At 38.0% G+C, this 18,721-nt stretch overlaps 2 protein-coding genes and 1 long non-coding RNA gene across 3 annotated transcripts in view; 2 read left to right on the plus strand and 1 right to left on the minus strand.

Moving 5' to 3' along the window:
• pcxb (pyruvate carboxylase b) overlaps positions 1-18,721 on the minus strand; it is a 374,478-nt gene that overhangs the window by 350,004 nt on the left and 5,753 nt on the right. The window contains exons 2-4 of the mRNA NM_131550.2: positions 13,733-13,875; positions 12,835-13,019; positions 12,036-12,201 (exon numbers count right to left, since the gene is read on the minus strand). Coding sequence (NP_571625.2) covers positions 12,036-12,201; positions 12,835-13,019; positions 13,733-13,874 — 493 coding nt within the window. The 5' untranslated portion in view covers position 13,875. The remainder of the gene's footprint in view (positions 1-12,035; positions 12,202-12,834; positions 13,020-13,732; positions 13,876-18,721) is intronic.
• The window catches only part of LOC141375168 (uncharacterized), a 174,645-nt gene that overhangs the window by 80,750 nt on the left and 75,174 nt on the right, over positions 1-18,721 (plus strand). The window lies entirely within an intron of this gene.
• LOC141375165 (uncharacterized) lies at positions 812-3,844 on the plus strand. Its single transcript, XM_073907434.1, has 2 exons — positions 812-898; positions 1,124-3,844. The coding sequence occupies exon 2, from the start codon at positions 1,338-1,340 to the stop codon at positions 2,253-2,255; it is 918 nt and encodes a 305-aa protein (XP_073763535.1). The 5' UTR covers positions 812-898; positions 1,124-1,337; the 3' UTR covers positions 2,256-3,844.

Below are 18,721 nucleotides of genomic sequence, written 5' to 3' on the forward strand. Positions count from 1 at the left end.
CACCAAGCCAACCAATCGCAGTACTTGTGCAATGCGTCATTGCGACGCGTAGTTACATTTTTTGAAAGGTGCAGGTCAGCGATGCCGACGGCCACAGCGTAGGGCTATGTGTCAAGGCTATGTGTAATATACGCTGGCGCTTGACGCAGAAGTATAAATCAGCCTTAACACAGCGCTTGTGTTGGGTAATTAAATAGTCAGCTGTTCAGCAGTACCCATTTCTACCGGCAGGTGGGAGTGGCACTGTTGTCACATGGTGTTAAAAAAAATCCCTCCATCATTTATGCATCAATCATCATCATTCATTCATTATTTTGAGGAGCTAAAGCTATTAAGGTAATAATACAACTTTTTCCTGAAACTAAATAGTTACTAACTACAGATGAAGCTTAATATATATATATATATATATATATATATATATATATATATATATATATATATATATATATATATATATATATATATATATATTTTTTTTTTTTTTTCCCCACAGCATAAAATTTGTGTAATTTTAGTGCAAGTGAAATAACTGTAATCAATAAAATGTGCATCATATCAATGTAAAAACGTGCAAATTAGTCAGAAAAACGTCAGTTGTACTAGCTTTCTAGATATATTCTGCCCCTTAAATGTTTTCTTCTTTATTAAGAAAATTATAATTAAAAGGTTCTTAGTAATTTGCCCTGTAGATTGTGTTATTGAATTAGAAGGCAGTGGCTCTGTAATTGTTCTTTAGACGAACACTGCCATCTTGTGTTCACATTGCGGAAAGCAGCAAGTGACAGGAAATAGGAAGAACAGAGTAGCCATTTTGTAGAAGCTCTTGCAGTGGAAAGACCTACGTGCTGTGTCTCTGCTTACAACTTGGTATTCTGCCCTTGATAAGGCATGATCTGTAAGTTTAATGTATATTAGTTTGCTTAGGTATATATTAGAGCTTTGTTTAGCAATATTATGACCTTTTGTGTTACTGCACGTTATATTTGTTAGTGAAGTAATTAGAGCGACCTGTCTTCCCATGCACTAGCCTATAGCATGCTAGTATGTAGTTTAAAAGTCAAATTCATGTATGTACAAGGACACTGGATGTATATTCATGTCATTATTGTTTCTGTTACAGTTTTACAAAGAAAATAAGGAAGAAATATTACAAGTGGTACATCAGTAAAGCTTCAAAGAATGCTACACTGTCTCACGAGTGCTTACTGAAGCCATTTATGTTTAGCTCGCTGCATAGGCTAAATAAGTACATTTGGCTGAGGGCAGAAGAGTAAAAAGATCTTCTAAACATCAAGTGCATCACTGCAATCTTGAGAAACATTGCTTTAGTAAACATGTCCAAACATGGAGACAGCTCACGTCTTTCACAACTGGAAGTCAGATCAGAGTGCAAATCATCCACGTCACGTCGGTCAAGTAGCTCAGCAGCCAGCCTCGCTGCAGCACAAGCACGAGCCAACGCTGAAGCTGCCCGCGCTAGAGCAGAGTATGCCAAACGACAAATAGACATGGAGGTTGAAAAGGCTCGTATGGAAGCTAAACTTAACGCACTCAAACAAGAGGGAGAAGCTGAGGCTGCACTCGCTGCAGCAAGGGTCCTGGAAGCTGCAGTTTTGGAACAGCCAGAGTTTGTGGAACCACCAAACCTACTTGCTACGGCCACATCTGTCAGTCGCACTGAAGAGTATGTAAAAAGCCACTTTCACAATAATACTAATATGAAACCAGAAAAAATGGACAAAGAAGAGGATGACACTCACAACAGCCATAATGTAGAACCAAGCCAACCACACACTGCTCCAGATTCATGTGAATACACCAACAGATCTCCACCCGCTTGTCAGTCCAGGTTTTCACCACCTCACTCAAACCTAAGAACATCTGACATATCACACCTTGCTACTCTCCTCTCACGTCGTGATCTATTGACAGCAGGGCTCACAGTGTTTGATAATAAACCGGAGACTTATTTAGCCTGGAAATCTATGTTTCACAATGCCACTGAAGATTTGGATCTAAAATGTAGTGAAGAGCTTGACTTAATCATTAAATGGCTCAGTGGCGAATCCCTTCAGCATGCTCTCAGAGTTAGAGCTGTACACATTAACGACCCAGTCACTGGTCTTCAACATTTATGGCAAAGGCTAGACAGAAATTATGGCTCGTCAGAAGTCATTGAAGCTTCTTGTTTAAACGTTTGGAGAGTTTTCCTAGAGTGTCGCCCAAAGACAACCACCTCTTACAGGAGTTAGCTGATCTGCTTTTAGAAATCGAAGCAGCCAAAAACGAAGGTTATCTTCCTGGCCTCAGCTTTCTTGACACTTCAAGGGGAATAAACCCGATAGTAGAAAAGCTCCCACATAGCATGCAAGAGGCGTGGGTCAACCAAGGATCTAAGTATAAGAAAGAGCATGATGTTCACTATCCACCTTTCACCTTCTTAGTTCAGTTTGTTAATGGCTATGCTGAAATGAAAATGGATCCCAGCTTCTCTCTGCAAAACTGCTACAGTGCACCTATGAAAGTGGAACGGCCGCCAGTAAGACAACCACGGTTCAGAGCCCCAGTGACAACAAACAAAACGCAGATTGGCGCATCCTATAATAAGTTACAGTCTCAGCCACTTGAACCAGATAAACAGTGCCCTGTTCACAAAAAGCCACATTCACTTGCCAAATGTAGAGGCTTTAGAATGAAAACACTAGATGAGAGGAAGAGTCTTCTGAAACAGCTTTCCATCTGCTTCAAGTGTCTTTCGTCTACTGATCACAGAGCCAAAGACTGTAAGGACGTCATTTGCTGTTCAGAATGCAACAGTGACATGCACATTACTGCTATGCATCCTGGTCCACCCCCGTGGACAGTTGCATACTCCGAAACATTAACAGAGGCACAAGGCGGGGAGCCAGAACCCCTAAGCCCCAAAGTGTCCACGTCCAATTGTACTGAAGTATGCGGGCAAGGACTGCAAGGAAAGTCTTGTTCAAAAATTTGCCTTGTCAGTGTATATCACAGTTCAGAACCGAATAAGAAAAGGAAAATGTATGCCATTTTAGATGACCAAAGTAATGTCTCACTGGCTCGGTCCCCCTTTTTTGATATGTTTGATCAGCATGGTGAAGTCCTTCCATATACACTGAAAACATGCTCTGGCACAGTAGACAAAATGGGGCGTAGAGCTCATGGCTTTGTCATTGAGAATATTAACGGGAAGGTGTCTATGCCACTGCCTAGTCTCACTGAATGCAATCAGATTCCAGACAACAGGAGCGAAATACCTACAGCAAAAGCAGCAGCTGTTCATCCTCATTTGTCTTATATAGCTGGAGAAATACCACCTCTAAATCCATCAGCAGATATTCTCCTCCTCCTGGGTCGAGATGTCATTCGAGCTCACAAGGTACGACGCCAAGTGAACGGCCCCCATGATGCACCTTACGCTCAGCAGCTCGATCTTGGGTGGGTCATTGTTGGAGATGTCTGTCTCTCAGGAGCTCATAGGCCTACAGTGAACTCTTACAAGACAAATATACTAGATAATGGTCGCCTCAGTTTCCTCTCACCCTGTGAAAATAGATTTTACACTAAACTGAAGTTCACAAAAGATAGCCCTCTTGTCCAAAGCACAAAAGTCAAAGATGAGCTGGGAAAATGCATATTTAAACAAACAACAGAGGATGAAAAGATAGCACTGTCTGCAGATGATGAGGCTTTTGTGAACATTATGCGAAATGAGTTCGCTAAAAATGAATCTAATGACTGGGTAGCCCCACTTCCTTTCCGTTCTCCACGACCACGCTTACCCAACAACAGAGAGCAGACTCTCAATCGCCTCATGTCATTAAGAAAGACACTGAAAAGAAAACCTGAGATGGAGGACCACTATCTAGAGTTTAAGGAAAGGCTCTTCAAAAAAGGACATGCAGAAAAGGCTCCTCCCATCAAACCCCACCAAGAATGTTGGTATCTTCCACACTTTGGCATTTACCATCCACAAAAGCCAGGTAAAATAAGAATTGTTTTTGACTCAAGTGCTGAGTGTGAAAATGTCTCTCTAAATCAGGTGTTGCTTAAAGGCCCTGATTTAAATAGCAGTCTTGTAGGTGTGCTTTTGTGCTTCAGGAGTGACCTATATGCTGTTATGGCTGATGTGGAGCAACTGTTTCACAACTTTAGAGTCAGGGAAGACCATCGCAACTACCTGCGCTTTCTGTGGTTCCATGACCACAACTTGGATGGACAAGTGGAAGAATTTCACATGACTGTTCATGTGTTTGGAAATTGCCCATCACCATCAGTTGCTATTTACAGACTCAAGAGAACTGCTGAAGAAGGAGAAGAGGAATATGGCAGTGATGTGAGGGAATTTATAGAGCGCCATTTTTATGTTGATGATGGGCTAAAATCATTCACCTCTGAGACTCAACTATTGACGTGCTACGTAGAACGCAAAAAATGCTGGCTCAGTCTAACATTCGCCTACACAAGATCTCATCGAATAGTCCTGTCGTTACCAGTGCTTTTCCACACGAAGATCTAGCCACAGGGCTGCAGGGACTCGATCTCGGACAACATCCACCACCCATGCAACACAGTCTGGGATTAGGTTGGGACCTGTCTACTGATCAGTTCTCATTTCAAGTTGAGATCAGTGACAAGCCTTTCACCAAACGAGGAGTGTTATCTGTTATCAATAGTTTATATGACCCCCTTGGCTTTGCTGTGCCAGTCAGCATTGAAGGTCGCTCCATTCTGAGAGAGATTTCTACTGACATCAGTGAATGGGATACCCCACTACCGAAGGAGAAACAAGAGAGGTGGCAAAAATGGAAAGACTCTCTAAAACACCTACAACATCTTAAGATTCCTCAAATGTACACATGCATTCCATTGTCCGAAGCACAAAGAAAGGAAGTGCATATTTTCTGTGACGCTTCCACTAAAGCTGTTGGGGCTGTGGCCTATCTGAAGCTCATCGACATAAATGGGAAGAGTGAAGTGGGTTTTCTTCTCGGCAAAGCTAGGCTTGCACCAAAGCCAGATATCACCATTCCTAGGCTGGAACTTTGTGCCGCTGTGCTGGCCGTAGAAGTGGCAGAACTGATCCAGGGAGAGCTTGACACTATCATGCATGAGGTAAACTTTTACACAGATTCAAAAGTGGTGCTTGGCTATATCTTCAATGAGAAGAGACGCTTCTATGTGTATGTCCATAACCGTGTGGAACGCATTAAACGTTCAACCGAGACCCATCAATGGCATTATGTGTCCACACATCTTAACCCAGCTGATCATGCCACAAGAGCACTGCATGCTAAGCATCTACCCCTTTCTACATGGCTCAGTGGACCTGCATTCCTCGCCGACTCAGGGCAAAGTTCGACACAGGAAAAGCCCTTTGATCTTATTAGCCCCGAAACTGATGCTGAACTTCGCCCGGAGATTGTATCATGTGCTACCTCCTTGTCAGAACACAGGCTGGGAACTGCAAGATTTGAAAGATTCTCCAGTTGGACTTGTTTGAGAAAGGCTGTGGCTAGGTTGCAACACATTGCTAAGTCTTTCAAAGAAAACTCAGAAGATGCATGTCACGGATGGCACAAGTGTAACAAGTACCTTACTGAAGAACAACTTCAGGTAGCAGGGGATACCATTATCTATGCAATTCAAAGAGAGGTGTTTGCAGATGAAATCAGGGGTATGGAAAAGGACAATCCCATGCACAAACAAAGCCCTTTCTACAAGTTAAGTCCCTTTATGGACAGTAACAAACTTCTCAGAGTCGGAGGTCGACTTACAAGGGCTCAATTGACGACAAATGAAAAGCATCCTGTAATTATTCCCAGCAAACACCACATATCTCAGCTCATAATTAGACACTTTCATGCACAAGTACACCACCAGGGCAGACACTTCACTGAAGGTGCGATCAGAGCTGCAGGGTTTTGGATAGTTGGTGGGAAGAGAGCGGTTAGTGCTGTCATCTTTCGCTGTGTCACATGTCGAAGACTAAGAGGCAAACGGCAAGAGCAAGTTATGTCAGATCTGCCAGAAGACAGAATGAACACAGATCCTCCTTTCACATGTGTAGGACTAGATATCTTTGGCCCATGGACTGTCACGACTAGGAAAACGCGAGGAGGCCAAGCGGAGTCAAAAAGATGGCCAGTCATCTTTGTATGTATGAGCACTCGTGCCATACACATTGAAGTGATCGAATCTATGGACACTTCATCGTTCATCAATTCCCTGAGACGATTCTTTGCCCTACGTGGTGCTGCTAAGTTGCTCAGATCCGACTGTGGCACAAATTTTGTGAGTGCTTGCCGAGGACTCCAAATAAGTAAACTGGGGTGTCACAATAAAGAAATCAACAACTATCTGGAAGATAGTGGATGTCAGTGGCTGTTTAATCCACCACACGCTTCACATATGGCGGGATCTTGGGAGCGTATGATTGGAGTCAGTCGGTGAATTCTGGATGCAATGCTGCTGCATCATGGAAATGCTAAGCTTACACATGAGGTGTTAGTGACGTTCATGGCTGAAGTCACTGCAATTGTCAATGCACGTCCACTTACAGCAGTTTCCACTGATCCTGGGCATCCTGAGATCCTCACGCCTGCTATGTTGCTCACACAAAAGGTTGGAGTGCCTCCGGTTCCATCAATCATGGTTCAATCATGACCTCTTTAGAGCACAATGGAGACGTGTTCAGTATCTTGCGAATGTATTCTGGGGACGGTGGAAGAGAGAATACCTCAGTGGATTACAACATCGTCGCAAGTGGATGACACCAAAACCAAATCTACAAGTCGGAGATGTCGTTCTTCTCAAGGAAGGACAGGAAAAAAGGAACGACTGGCCTCTTGGACTCATTACAAAAACTTTTCCAAGCAAGGATGACATGGTCAGGAAAATTGAAGTGAAAGTCATTCGAAATGGGGAAAAGAGACTATACTTGAGGCCCATCAGTGAAGTTGTCCTTCTGGTCTCTAGGGACTGCACCTAAAAGCCTCACATATCCTTTGAAACAGTGGTCTATTTAAGTTGGTGTGACTTCTTACAGATGTCCGACGGGGAGTATTCTGCCCCTTAAATGTTTTCTTCTTCATTAAGAAAATTATAATTAAAAGGTTCTTAGTAATTTGCCCTGTAGATTGTGTTATTGAATTAGAAGGCAGTGGCTCTGTAATTGTTCTTTAGACGAACACTGCCATCTTGTGTTCACATTGCGGAAAGCAGCAAGTGACAGGAAATAGGAAGAACAGAGTAGCCATTTTGTAGAAGCTCTTGCAGTGGAAAGACCTACGTGCTGTGTCTCTGCTTACAACTTGGTATTCTGCCCTCGATAAGGCATGATCTGTAAGTTTAATGTATATTAGTTTGCTTAGGTATATATTAGAGCTTTGTTTAGCAATATTATGACCTTTTGTGTTACTGCACGTTATATTTGTTAGTGAAGTAATTAGAGCAACCTGTCTTCCCATGCACTAGCCTATAGCATGCTAGTATGTAGTTTAAAAGTCAAATTCATGTATGTACAAGGACACTGGATGTATATTCATGTCATTATTGTTTCTGTTACAGTTTTACAAAGAAAATAAGGAAGAAATATTACAAGTGGTACATCAGTAAAGCTTCAAAGAATGCTACACTGTCTCACGAGTGCTTACTGAAGCCATTTATGTTTAGCTCGCTGCATAGGCTAAATAAGTACATTTGGCTGAGGGCAGAAGAAGATATGATATAGATATCTACATACATTTATCTAGATATGATATAGCCTGTCACATCTGTTTCTAGTTAAATCATAGTTAGTTCTTTCACATACCTTATTATTTTATAGCTATATTCTACTGTAACATGCTATGTCAGTTGGCATCAAATTATAAATCAACTTTATTATTATAAAAATACCTAAGACAGCTGGAAGAACACATATAAACCCTTAATTGTCCCAGTGATGTAAATGATCAGTTAAAGCCTCTTGTGTTTATTCAGATCTTATATTTTTCATTCAACTACAGCAATAGCTAGATGCATACATCCATATTAGGGATTTCCTGGAATGTTTTGCTACTTTTATGAGGCATATGTGAAATTTCTGCTCAAGTATGAATGAAACTGGCATTATATGCATTTAAAGTGCTACAATGCCCACATCAACCTATTTTGAGGGAAAAAATGGGGGTGGGGATGGGGCTTTTTTGGGGCCAAGCCGCTTATCCTTTTCGACCCTAGCAATGCCCCTGGTTTGAACCTTGCCTGCCTAAAGGTTATACATAAAGCTGCATTTGGATTAAAATATATATTTTGCAATACTTTACAAATAAATAGTTAACTCAACAAGTTTAATAAACTAGCAACATACTAGTGTAAATGGAACTACTGAAAAGTTTGATTTGCTTGTATTTACTTTATTTACTTAAGGCATTTAATTGCAAGATTGGTGCTAAATATATTGTGCTCTTGTTTTCCCTCTATTGTCTCACTATACACCTGTTTGTATTTTGTTAATTATTTCCCATTTGTATTTAAGGATATATGCAGTCATGTGAGAAAATTGCAGAATATGCAGAATGCTGAGAACATTAATGGTCTTTCCTCAAAAACTGTCGACTTATTTTTGTGAGATGTCAGTTGAGTTGACATGGTTTCAGTGCTTCAATCAATTGATCAAATCTTCAAGTGTAGTGTTCACTGTGGTTTGCTCTCACTGGATTCCAATCAAGTCATATTATTTGTTTTGTGTATGAATCATCACGTTTACACTTTTTTTTTTTTTTAATGTTAGGATCTTCTGTATTAACCCTTTCAGCTAAAAGTCAAAATTTATCAAAAGATTTAAAGTTTTGAAGAGTTTTGTACTTCATATGCCTGTTAATAGTTAACCGTTAACTGTACTGATGTAACTATCAATACTACAATGGAGGTGGTAGTAGTTCAGTGTGTTTAAGTTTTGTTTATTAATATTTCTTTTTTTGTGCACATTATAATTTACTCAGGTCGACAATCCTGACTCTCACTGCTAAAAAATATTTTCCTAAATGCATTCTAGAACGGGGTAATCAAGTTCAGAGCCAAAAGGGCCACATTTAAACCACTTGAAAAAATGCAAAGAGCCACAAGTTTTACTTTGCATAACTAGCAGTTTTGCTGACTTGAAAATGTTCTTTACCAACTTGTACTATTAAAAATAATATTTAACATTACATTTAAATTAATTAAATCGTAAAAATATGGGGGGAGGGGTGGGGATTAACATCTTGAAAAATGCATTTATACCAGAATATTAAACTTTAAGCAGATAAATTATAATAATGAAATGCATTAACCTTTAGAATGACAGGGGACACAAAATTAATCAGGTAAATTTAGGCCCATTAATTACCCCTCATCTAGAATTTATTTGCGGCCCTCCTAGAGCTATCTGGTGGCCTCCAGGGGTCGCAGCCCCCAGTTTGAGAACCTCTGATGTGCACTGTGGTAAAAACCTGTCGGCGCTTTGATCTTTTATTAACTTAATTATATATTGTTTTCTAAAGTAATAGTGTTTCAAAGTAATAAAATGTTATTAAGTCACTTTGTTAAACTGCAAAGTTGAATTTCCAACATCAAATGTTGACAGACCAGAGATCAATGTGCTATAATGTAATTCATAACTGTACAATAAACAGTATACTATATATATATATATATATATATATATATATATATATATATATATATATATATATATATATATATATATATATATATATATATATATATATAAAGATTTGATTTAAAAAAAAAAAGTATACCCCTGTGTCATAAAATATGAAAACTGTTAATTAGCTTACTTATTTATTTATTTATACAACAAACAGTACAGTCACCTATTAGCATAATTGCCAGTCACTTATCCATTATATTTTAAGTAATACATGTTTAACATTACACTGTTGTTGATAACATTTTACTCTTGTTGATAACAGATAATGAAGGGTAAGCAGGTACTTATCTATGAAGAAAAAGCATTGAAACTATCTCTAAGGTATTTTGTTCATTACTAAAGTTGTTTCAGTTTTTAAGACACTTCAGAAAAGCAATAAAATATTTATCTGCTTTGTGTGGTGTTGAACATGAAAAGTGGGACGCGGTCTCTGTTCATCTGTTCTCTTCATAAATAAATACATAATTTATTCAATAGCCAACTCTTCCTGTAAACACATAATTTATGATCAAAATATGAAAGAACATTGTTATTATTATTATTATTATTATTATTATTATTATTATTATATTGTTATTAATAATAATAATAATAATAATAATAATAATAATAATAATAATATTATTATTATTATTATTAACTGTTTGTATTAGGTACTTTTGAGAGAATTTTGTTTTTCAGAATTTTTATTAATTTATAGACAGTCAAAAGTTTACATTCATTTCCTTGTTTTTTTTTTTTTTTGCTTTGATTTTAAACTGCATAGCTTTGGTCAAATGTATTGGGTATCTTTCCACAAGCTTCTCACAATAGTTTGCAGAAATTTTGGCCCATTCCTTCTGACAGAATTGGTGTAACTGAGTAAGATTTGAGTCTTGCTCGCACAAGCTTTTTCAACCCACAAATTTTCTATAGGATCGAGTCAGGGCTTTGTGATGGCCACTTCAAAACATTCACTCTGTTGTCCTTAAAACACATTTTAACTAGTTTGACAGTGTGCTTAGGGTCATGGTCTGTTTGTGGCCAAGTTTTAATTTCCTAGCTGACGTCTTGAGATGTTGCTTCATAATTTCTACATAATGTTCTTTCTTCATGATGCCATCGATGCTGTGAAGTAGACTAGTTTCTCCTGCAACAAAACAGCCCCACAACATGATGCTGCCGCCCTCATACTTCACAGTAGGGATGGTGTTCCTAGGCTTGTAAGCTTTCCCCTTTGTCCTTCAAATGTAACACTAGTCATTATGGCCAAGCAGTTCTTTACCTTTGTTTAATCAGACCACAGGACATGTCTCCAATATATATATATATATATATATATATATATATATATATATATATATATATATATATATATATATATATATATATATATATATATATATATATATATATATATATATATTCTTTTCCCCAGTGTAATTTAGCTAATTGTAATCTGGCTTTTTTGTTGATTTTGACCTGTTGATTTTACCATGTTGTCACACAAGGAAGCAGTGTGTTTGAGGTTTTCCTTAAATACTACTCTACAGTTGTGCCTATAATTAACTCAAATGTTGTCAATTAGCCATTCAGAAACTTCCAAAACCCTGACATCATCTGAGCTTTTTCAGAGGCATAATAATCTTATTGTATGTAAACTTGACTTTTAAATTTTTTTTAACAATTTCTTAAAAAATATCTCTCATTATTCTGCTATTAAGCATGACAGAAACAAATTTGATTATCCTAACTTACCTTAAAAAAGAAAAAGTGTAGTCACATAAACATCTGACTTTTTTATGGCTTTGTGCGTTTTTATACAGTGTATGTAAACTTTTGGTTTCAACTGTACATATTATGTACATGCATATACATATACTATACTATATATTCATTCATATATATATATATATATATATATATATATATATTTTTTTTTTTTCACAGCGGGTGCTCTTCCAGCTGCAACCCATCACTGGGAAACACAATACACTCTCATTCAATCACACACACACTATAGACAATTTAGCCCACCCCATGTGTTTGGACTGTGGGATAACCCGAAGCACCCAGAGGAAACACACGCCAACACGGGGAGAACATGCAAACTCCACACAAAAATGATTACTGACCCAGCCGAGGCTCAAACCAATGATCTTCTTGCTGTGATTTAATTGCGCTACCCACTGTGCCACTGTGACACCCCCATACTTTATATATATATATATATATATATATATATATATATGTGTGTGTGTGTGTGTGTGTGTGTGTGTGTTTACTTCCTGACCCCAAGAAGAAAGAGATTTTGGAAAAAGAGTTTGTGAGGTACCTGCTTTTATGGCCAGAGCACGGGCTTCCACTTTATCCCCCATCTTGCGTACAACCTCTGGGGAAGGACCAATGAATCTCACCCCAGCTTCAGCACAGGCTTGGGCAAAGTCTGCACGCTCTGATAAAAAGCCATAACCAGGGTGGATGGCATCCACATTATTTTCCTGAGAGAGAAAGAAGCACAGGCAGACAAATCCAGAGAGGACAAGAGACAGAAAGACAGAGAAAAATGAGAGCAGAATAAAAAAAGCATTAACCAGGGATCTGTATGTGGCACTGCAGTCGGGCCTAATTATTCTGATGCTGGAAAATACTAATTTCATTAAAATCCCAATCAGAGAGAATTTGAAAGGCCCCTCTCTCTCTGTTGGCTGACTGCGTGCAACATGGTAATTGCACTGGAGAAAGACTAATTATTCTGAGGCCGTCTGCTGAGGTTAGAGACGATGATGTTGGCTGCTTGTTCGGTTTTAATATGGTGTGGTGTTGTGTGTGTGTGCGACTTTGTGTTTATGCATTATTAGAGTATTGTTGTGGTGGCTAAGCTGCTGGTTTGAGAGATGAGCTGCCTGTGGCATAATGAGAGAGTTCACCAAAGGATCTGAATCTGGCTGGCATCTCTGACACTGTTCCAAAAAACAGGAATGCATCTATGTGAGCACCATATAGCAAAGTGCTGATGTGAATACTAAACACTAGAAGAGATGTGTTTATTGCACAATGCAGACAGGCTGTCATTCTGACAGTGACAGAGGAGGTGAACTACAGATTGATGGATAGATATTTAACTGTCTAACCTTAGCCACTTTAATTATGTCAGGGATATGGAGATAGGCTGCAACGGGGGACAGGCCTCTGCCAATGAGGTATGCCTCATCAGCCTTCTGTCTGTGCATCTGTCCCGTGTCCTGCTCTGAGTATACAGCCACTGTCCGGATCCCGAGCTCTGTGCATGCCCGGAACACACGGATGGCTATTTCACCTGAAAAAAAATAAAAATAATAAAATAAAAATAAAATAAAATAAAAACCAATTGTAAAACAGCCTGTGTCTGCCAGCTAACACCATTAAAAAATAAATAACAAAAAACACAGTAACTGTATTTTTAAATAAACTGCTAGTGTTTCTCGTCGGTTTAGACACAACTACAGTACAATTTACCTACCTCCATGCAAACTATAAACTCTGTCTTCCTCACACCACTTTTTGTAAACAGCCAAATGAAGCTGGATTCATAATTGCTTTAATCTAAATACAAACATTTCATAAAAGTATTTTTTTATATATATATAATTTGTGTTTGTCTTGTTTGGTTGCAGATTTAGCTACACCCTAAGAATGGATCAGTAGGCTACCAGCCATTCTTGATTGACCCTTAGAGTTGGTTGGGTGAACAGCAGGTCATTACCATTTAAAGAGGTAAAAAGCTGAATGGCTCAATGTGTTTTTGATTGGATAAAACAAATAATAATAAATCCCTGTTTTATCATAAGAATTAATGTCAAAGATCAAGAGGTAGAGTAAATAAAAACAAGTATTTTTTTTTTTTTAGTTATGCTGAAACTTCATTTAATATGCAGCTCTCGTGAGTGTGTGTGTGCTTAGACTTTGAGCACTAATCCAGGGATCAGTCTCTAACTATTCACATCTTTTCAGTGTTTGCTAAATATTTAATCCTAGGATTACAAGCCTTACCTCTATTTGCTACCATGACCTTTTTGATTGGGTGATACTCCAGGGTTTGGGAAGACAGGTGGGCTGAACGACAAAACAAACCAGCTCTTCTGATGAACAGGATTCCCGTCTTCGCTCTTGACCCTCCTAAATGCAGTAGCATCCTGAAAAAAGGAAAAACAGAAAATACATAGATGAAAAAAAAATAATAAAAAAAAACTGGTTCAAGTGTGTCATGGTCATGTGTGTCATAATTAGATTTCACTATTAGTTTTATAAATGTAAATCTCCCATATATTTTATTTTGAAATTACTGTAGTGGTGGACTGCTGCCCTCTTGTGGTTGTAATTATTTTCCCATTTCACTATATTTATTACTCCTTTATATTAAACTGCACTGGGAAAAAATAACACAATCACAATTGGGGTAGTTTACATGGGTAAATGTTTACAAATATTTATTATTATTATTATTATTATTATCATTATTATTATTATTATTATTATTACCATTTACCTCTATTCACATTCTAGGTATTGGTGTAGGTCGTATAGTATTTGTTTGTGTGTCTGTGTTTGATTGGGTATCAGAATGTCTATATCAGAGATAAAATTAAATAAGTTTTACATTTACATGTTAAAAAGAAATTAAAACCTGTAAAAAGCTACATGATAAATTATAAACATATGTATATATATATATATATATATATATATATATATATATATATATATATATATATATATATATATATATATATATATTTTAACAAACTTCAAATAAGAATCCCAATATGTATATGCAAAATGTGAATTTGTATTACAGTGTGAAACAAACTATAAATTACGCCCAGGTGTGCTATAACACATCCCACTGTTTTACTCTGTTTCTGTCTTTGTCTCACCTACACTGTCTTAAGATAGCATGCATAATACTGAAACTCAATAATCCACCTACTTGTGAATTCAGTAAACAGAGCAGCCTTTTAACAGCATTGCAATTCTTTGTTTATATCTAAATAGTATTGGGATAATGTGGCATGTGTTTAATTCCTTGTAGAAATGTTTAAAACTTGTTACTTACTTTTTTACACTACGTTTTACACTTGTTTGAGAAGTTCACATATAAAAGTTTTATATTTCTTATATTCCCAAAATGAAAGTACAAAGACTGCTACCTGGTGATGCAAAGAAAACATTTATTGATATAAACTTTTTAGATCGCTTTAGTACAATTTGGGTATGATAATAGAAATGCACAATATGTGCCTTTTTTAAAGCAGTAATACATTTATGCAGTCATAAACATGTTTTGACAGTTTATATGAAGGTGAGTTGATGCTTCATAAAAGTTGCAGACGCCTTTACCAATATCAAAATGCTTTTGTTAACATTTAATTATTATTCACTCCAATTAAAAAACGACTACAATAATACTACTATAATAAGGAAAATCTGCTCTAACTGTAAAGCTAAATAAATTGCTCTCATGACACATGAAAGGGCCAAGCATGCAGCCCACATCAAGGTGTAAAGGTATTGCATATCATATTTGACAACCCGTTTATTGCTAATTTTATGTAATTTTGCTCACATAGATTATTGAATATTAATCAGATGATCACATTACACTGCTGTGCCGTCAGCCAATCGTTGCTTGACTGATCATGATTTCGAGGATCGATAGATCAGTCCTTCACAACATATGCAGCGATCTCAGATCAGTTCATCCAGACATTTTAATCTAATTCACGAACTTGTTTGAAGAACCAAATTAGCCAGAGATCAGTTATCAAGATTAACAGATCCAGGATCTGCCAAATCATCTTAGATCATTTAAGCAAGGTAGAACAGACCCCTTAAACACATTCCAGAAACATATGGGACAGGAGCAATTTAGGTCTAGTAATCAGAGAAATTGGTTAAATAATGATGTTATTTAAAACATGTGATTCCAACAGGTGATTTAAATTATGAATTGGCTCAAAAGCAGCATTCAGGAAAGGTCTAGTCCTTTAGGAGAAAAGATGGGCAGAGGATCGCCACTATGCCAACGAATACATGAAAAAAATATTGAATTGTTTAAAAACAATGTTCCTCAAAGAAAAATAGGACAGCATTTGGATATTTCACCTTCAACATTGCACAACATCATTAAAACATGGAATCCGGGGGAAATACAGTGCGTTAAATGGGTGGTCCAGAATGTAATTTTAAGGCTTAGTTGTGTTCACAAGATGCAAAGCAATGTGTGCTCATGTTTCACTTGAAGGAAATCATGTTATTTTTTTTCAAATCTCACTTTGATTATATACAGCTACTCAGCTAACATGAAAACAACTGATGTATTTCCTAGTTCCTCTAAAAGGCCCGCTCTCAATTGACTCTGATTGGTCATCGTTATAATGTGCTGCAATTTGCTCATCGGCTCACATCACGCCCGTACAAGCATGCGCTTTTCTACTGTGTAAACCAGGGGTCACCAATCCTGGTCCTGGAGGGCCGGTGTCCCTTCAGGGTTTAGCTCCAACTTGCCTCAACACACCTGCCTGGATGTTTCAAGTATACCTAGTAAGACCTTGATTAGCTTGTTCAGGTGTGTTTGATTAGGGTTGGAGCTAAAATCTGCAGGACACCGGCCCTCCAGGAACAAGTTTGGTGACCAATGGTGTAAACAGTCAGTCAACCTCCAGCCTGCTCTCTAAAATAAAATCTGACATGTGTCAGTAATGAGTGAAAATGGGGTGCAGCTCGTTTAAGAGACATCGACTTTGTGTGTGTCTATGTGTGTGTGTGAATGTGTGCACTTTCTGTAGATGTGTGTAACGTGCGCGGGACTTTCTTTTTCTCTGATGCTCGGATTAAGTTATTTTCTGTAATATATCATGACAGAAGAATAAAAGCACAAGATGTGGGATGCGACCTGTGTGAGCCTTGATTTATTTTTCTGCTGCTACATGAGTTAGATGAGCAGTCCTGTATATTTTTTTTAAAATTCAACGCGTTACACGACATCTTTCACATATATCCGTAATATGCAGGTGTAAGTAATATGAATCATTCACTTATCTTTTGCGACTTCATTATCTGAGATGTAAAACGCATGGAAAAGCTTTCTAAAGAGTATCAATGCAAAGTTGAGCACAAACACAGAGAGAGTGAAGTGTGTGTTTACAGCAGTTTGACTGATAAATATGAATTTGTTGCTAAATCATTTGCGGTGCAAAACAGCATTCCCGTTGTTTACATCATTGCTACAGCATACTGTTAATGCTAGACACTGCACATGTCATGATCAATTTTAACAAATAAAAACACTTACAGGTTTTAGTTCACAGCTTCTGCTTTGAGGAGATTTTAACCGAATCTGGCACTGAACTGGGAGAGATGGAAGCTGTTATGTCAAATCATGCTTGCTATGTATTTTATATTTCTCTAAAACATGGTTAATATTGAACTGTGAGCACTTCTGTCTCTGTGTCATGTCCTTTGAAAGCCCAAATACAGAAACAGACGAAGATCTGTGGAAATAGCAGTGTTTGGACGCATTTTAGCTTTATCTCTGCTATAACCTTACAGCGTCTCGTGCAACGGCCCTTATGCCTAGTTCAGACTGCGTGATTTTAGCCCCGATCTTGGCTCGCCGACAGGTTTTGAGAAATCGCCGACAAATGCCTGAAATCACAGGCAAATCGCTGCTCGTGCACGTGAGTGACAATCACACAGTATGAACGATCAAAGACGCGATCTGAGAGAATCGCCGATGAGTCGCCGATGCCTGTGAGATATTTGGCGTGCTAAATATCTGGAGCAGTCGGCGATTCAAATCATGCCATGTGAATTGAGTTTTGACTGAAAATAAGATCAGCGATCGCCTACAGCCAATGAGAGAGCAGCTTTCACTTGTGTGTGCGTGTGTGTATACCTGCTGCAGGCCAGCGGATAGCTGGGGGAGAAGTTAAAAGCGCTCTTTTTCGTTTTATTTGGACCCACGAAATGGAGGGAAAACTAGTGGAGGTTTGACAGGATTCAGGAGCACCCGTGTCTGTTTGACGTTTCATACAGAAAGAAATTAGTTTATCATCAACGTTGAGGAGAAATGGCTAATTCCCTTTAAACCCAGGTGAGCAAACATGTACATGTTCTACCCCATTAAAAGCTTCTTTCTCATTATGTAGTTAATAACAAAATATATACATGTTTTTGGCTGTGAGGCGTAGTTTGGACGAAGTTGTCGGCGATTCTGTTATAGTAAAGTCATGCAATTTGAATGTCCATGTCGCCGAACCATCTTGCAGTGTAAACAAAGCAACGACGAAACGCTAGCCCAGACAGTCATGCAGTGTGAAAACATCTGTGACAAGACTAGTTTGAAAATCATGCAGTCTGAACTCGGCATTAGCTGCGCAGTGTGTGTGTGTGCACGGTAAAAGAACCTTTGTGATCTGAGTTTTTTTTTGTAGTCCTCAAAATTCGTTCATTGTAGGCTTTGCTAAGCTAACTCTGTAAAAACCAAGGTCTCCCTTTGCATTAAACTTTAAGCATTTTACATTCAGAGATCTTGTTTATGTTCACACATCTACATTGCACACCAACTAAAGTTTAAAATATGCTATCATGGACCACTATTTTAAGGACAAGGACGTAAACCCAAGCTAAACAACCATGATCTCACTCAGATGAACCCTCAGGCAGCACTGCACCAAGAATTGTCATAACTATCACCACATGTGCCAAAAGAAAGCCCTATGTTAGCAGTGTCCAGAAGCACTATCAACTTCTCTGGGCTCTGAGGCATCACACAGTAAAAACGTGTATTGTAGTCAGGTAAATCAGTATTTCAGATAATTTTTTCTACATGCATTTATCTTTTCCATTGTTTGTAACCCAAACTGAAGATGAATCAGTATTTCAGGTGCTTTTTCCCCCACGTGCATTTTTTTTCCTTTTGTGCATTTTTTTTCTTTTTCTTTTTCTTTTTTTTTTTTCTCTTTTAGAAACCCAAGCTTT

Source organism: Danio rerio, chromosome 7 (assembly GCF_049306965.1).
Source record: "Danio rerio strain Tuebingen ecotype United States chromosome 7, GRCz12tu, whole genome shotgun sequence".
Lineage (NCBI taxonomy): Eukaryota > Metazoa > Chordata > Actinopteri > Cypriniformes > Danionidae > Danio > Danio rerio.

What these genes read in the sequence shown, in the direction of transcription:
- LOC141375165 (XM_073907434.1), top strand. Translation starts at nt 1,338, where the DNA reads ATGTCCAAACATGGAGACAGCTCACGTCTTTCACAACTGGAAGTCAGA.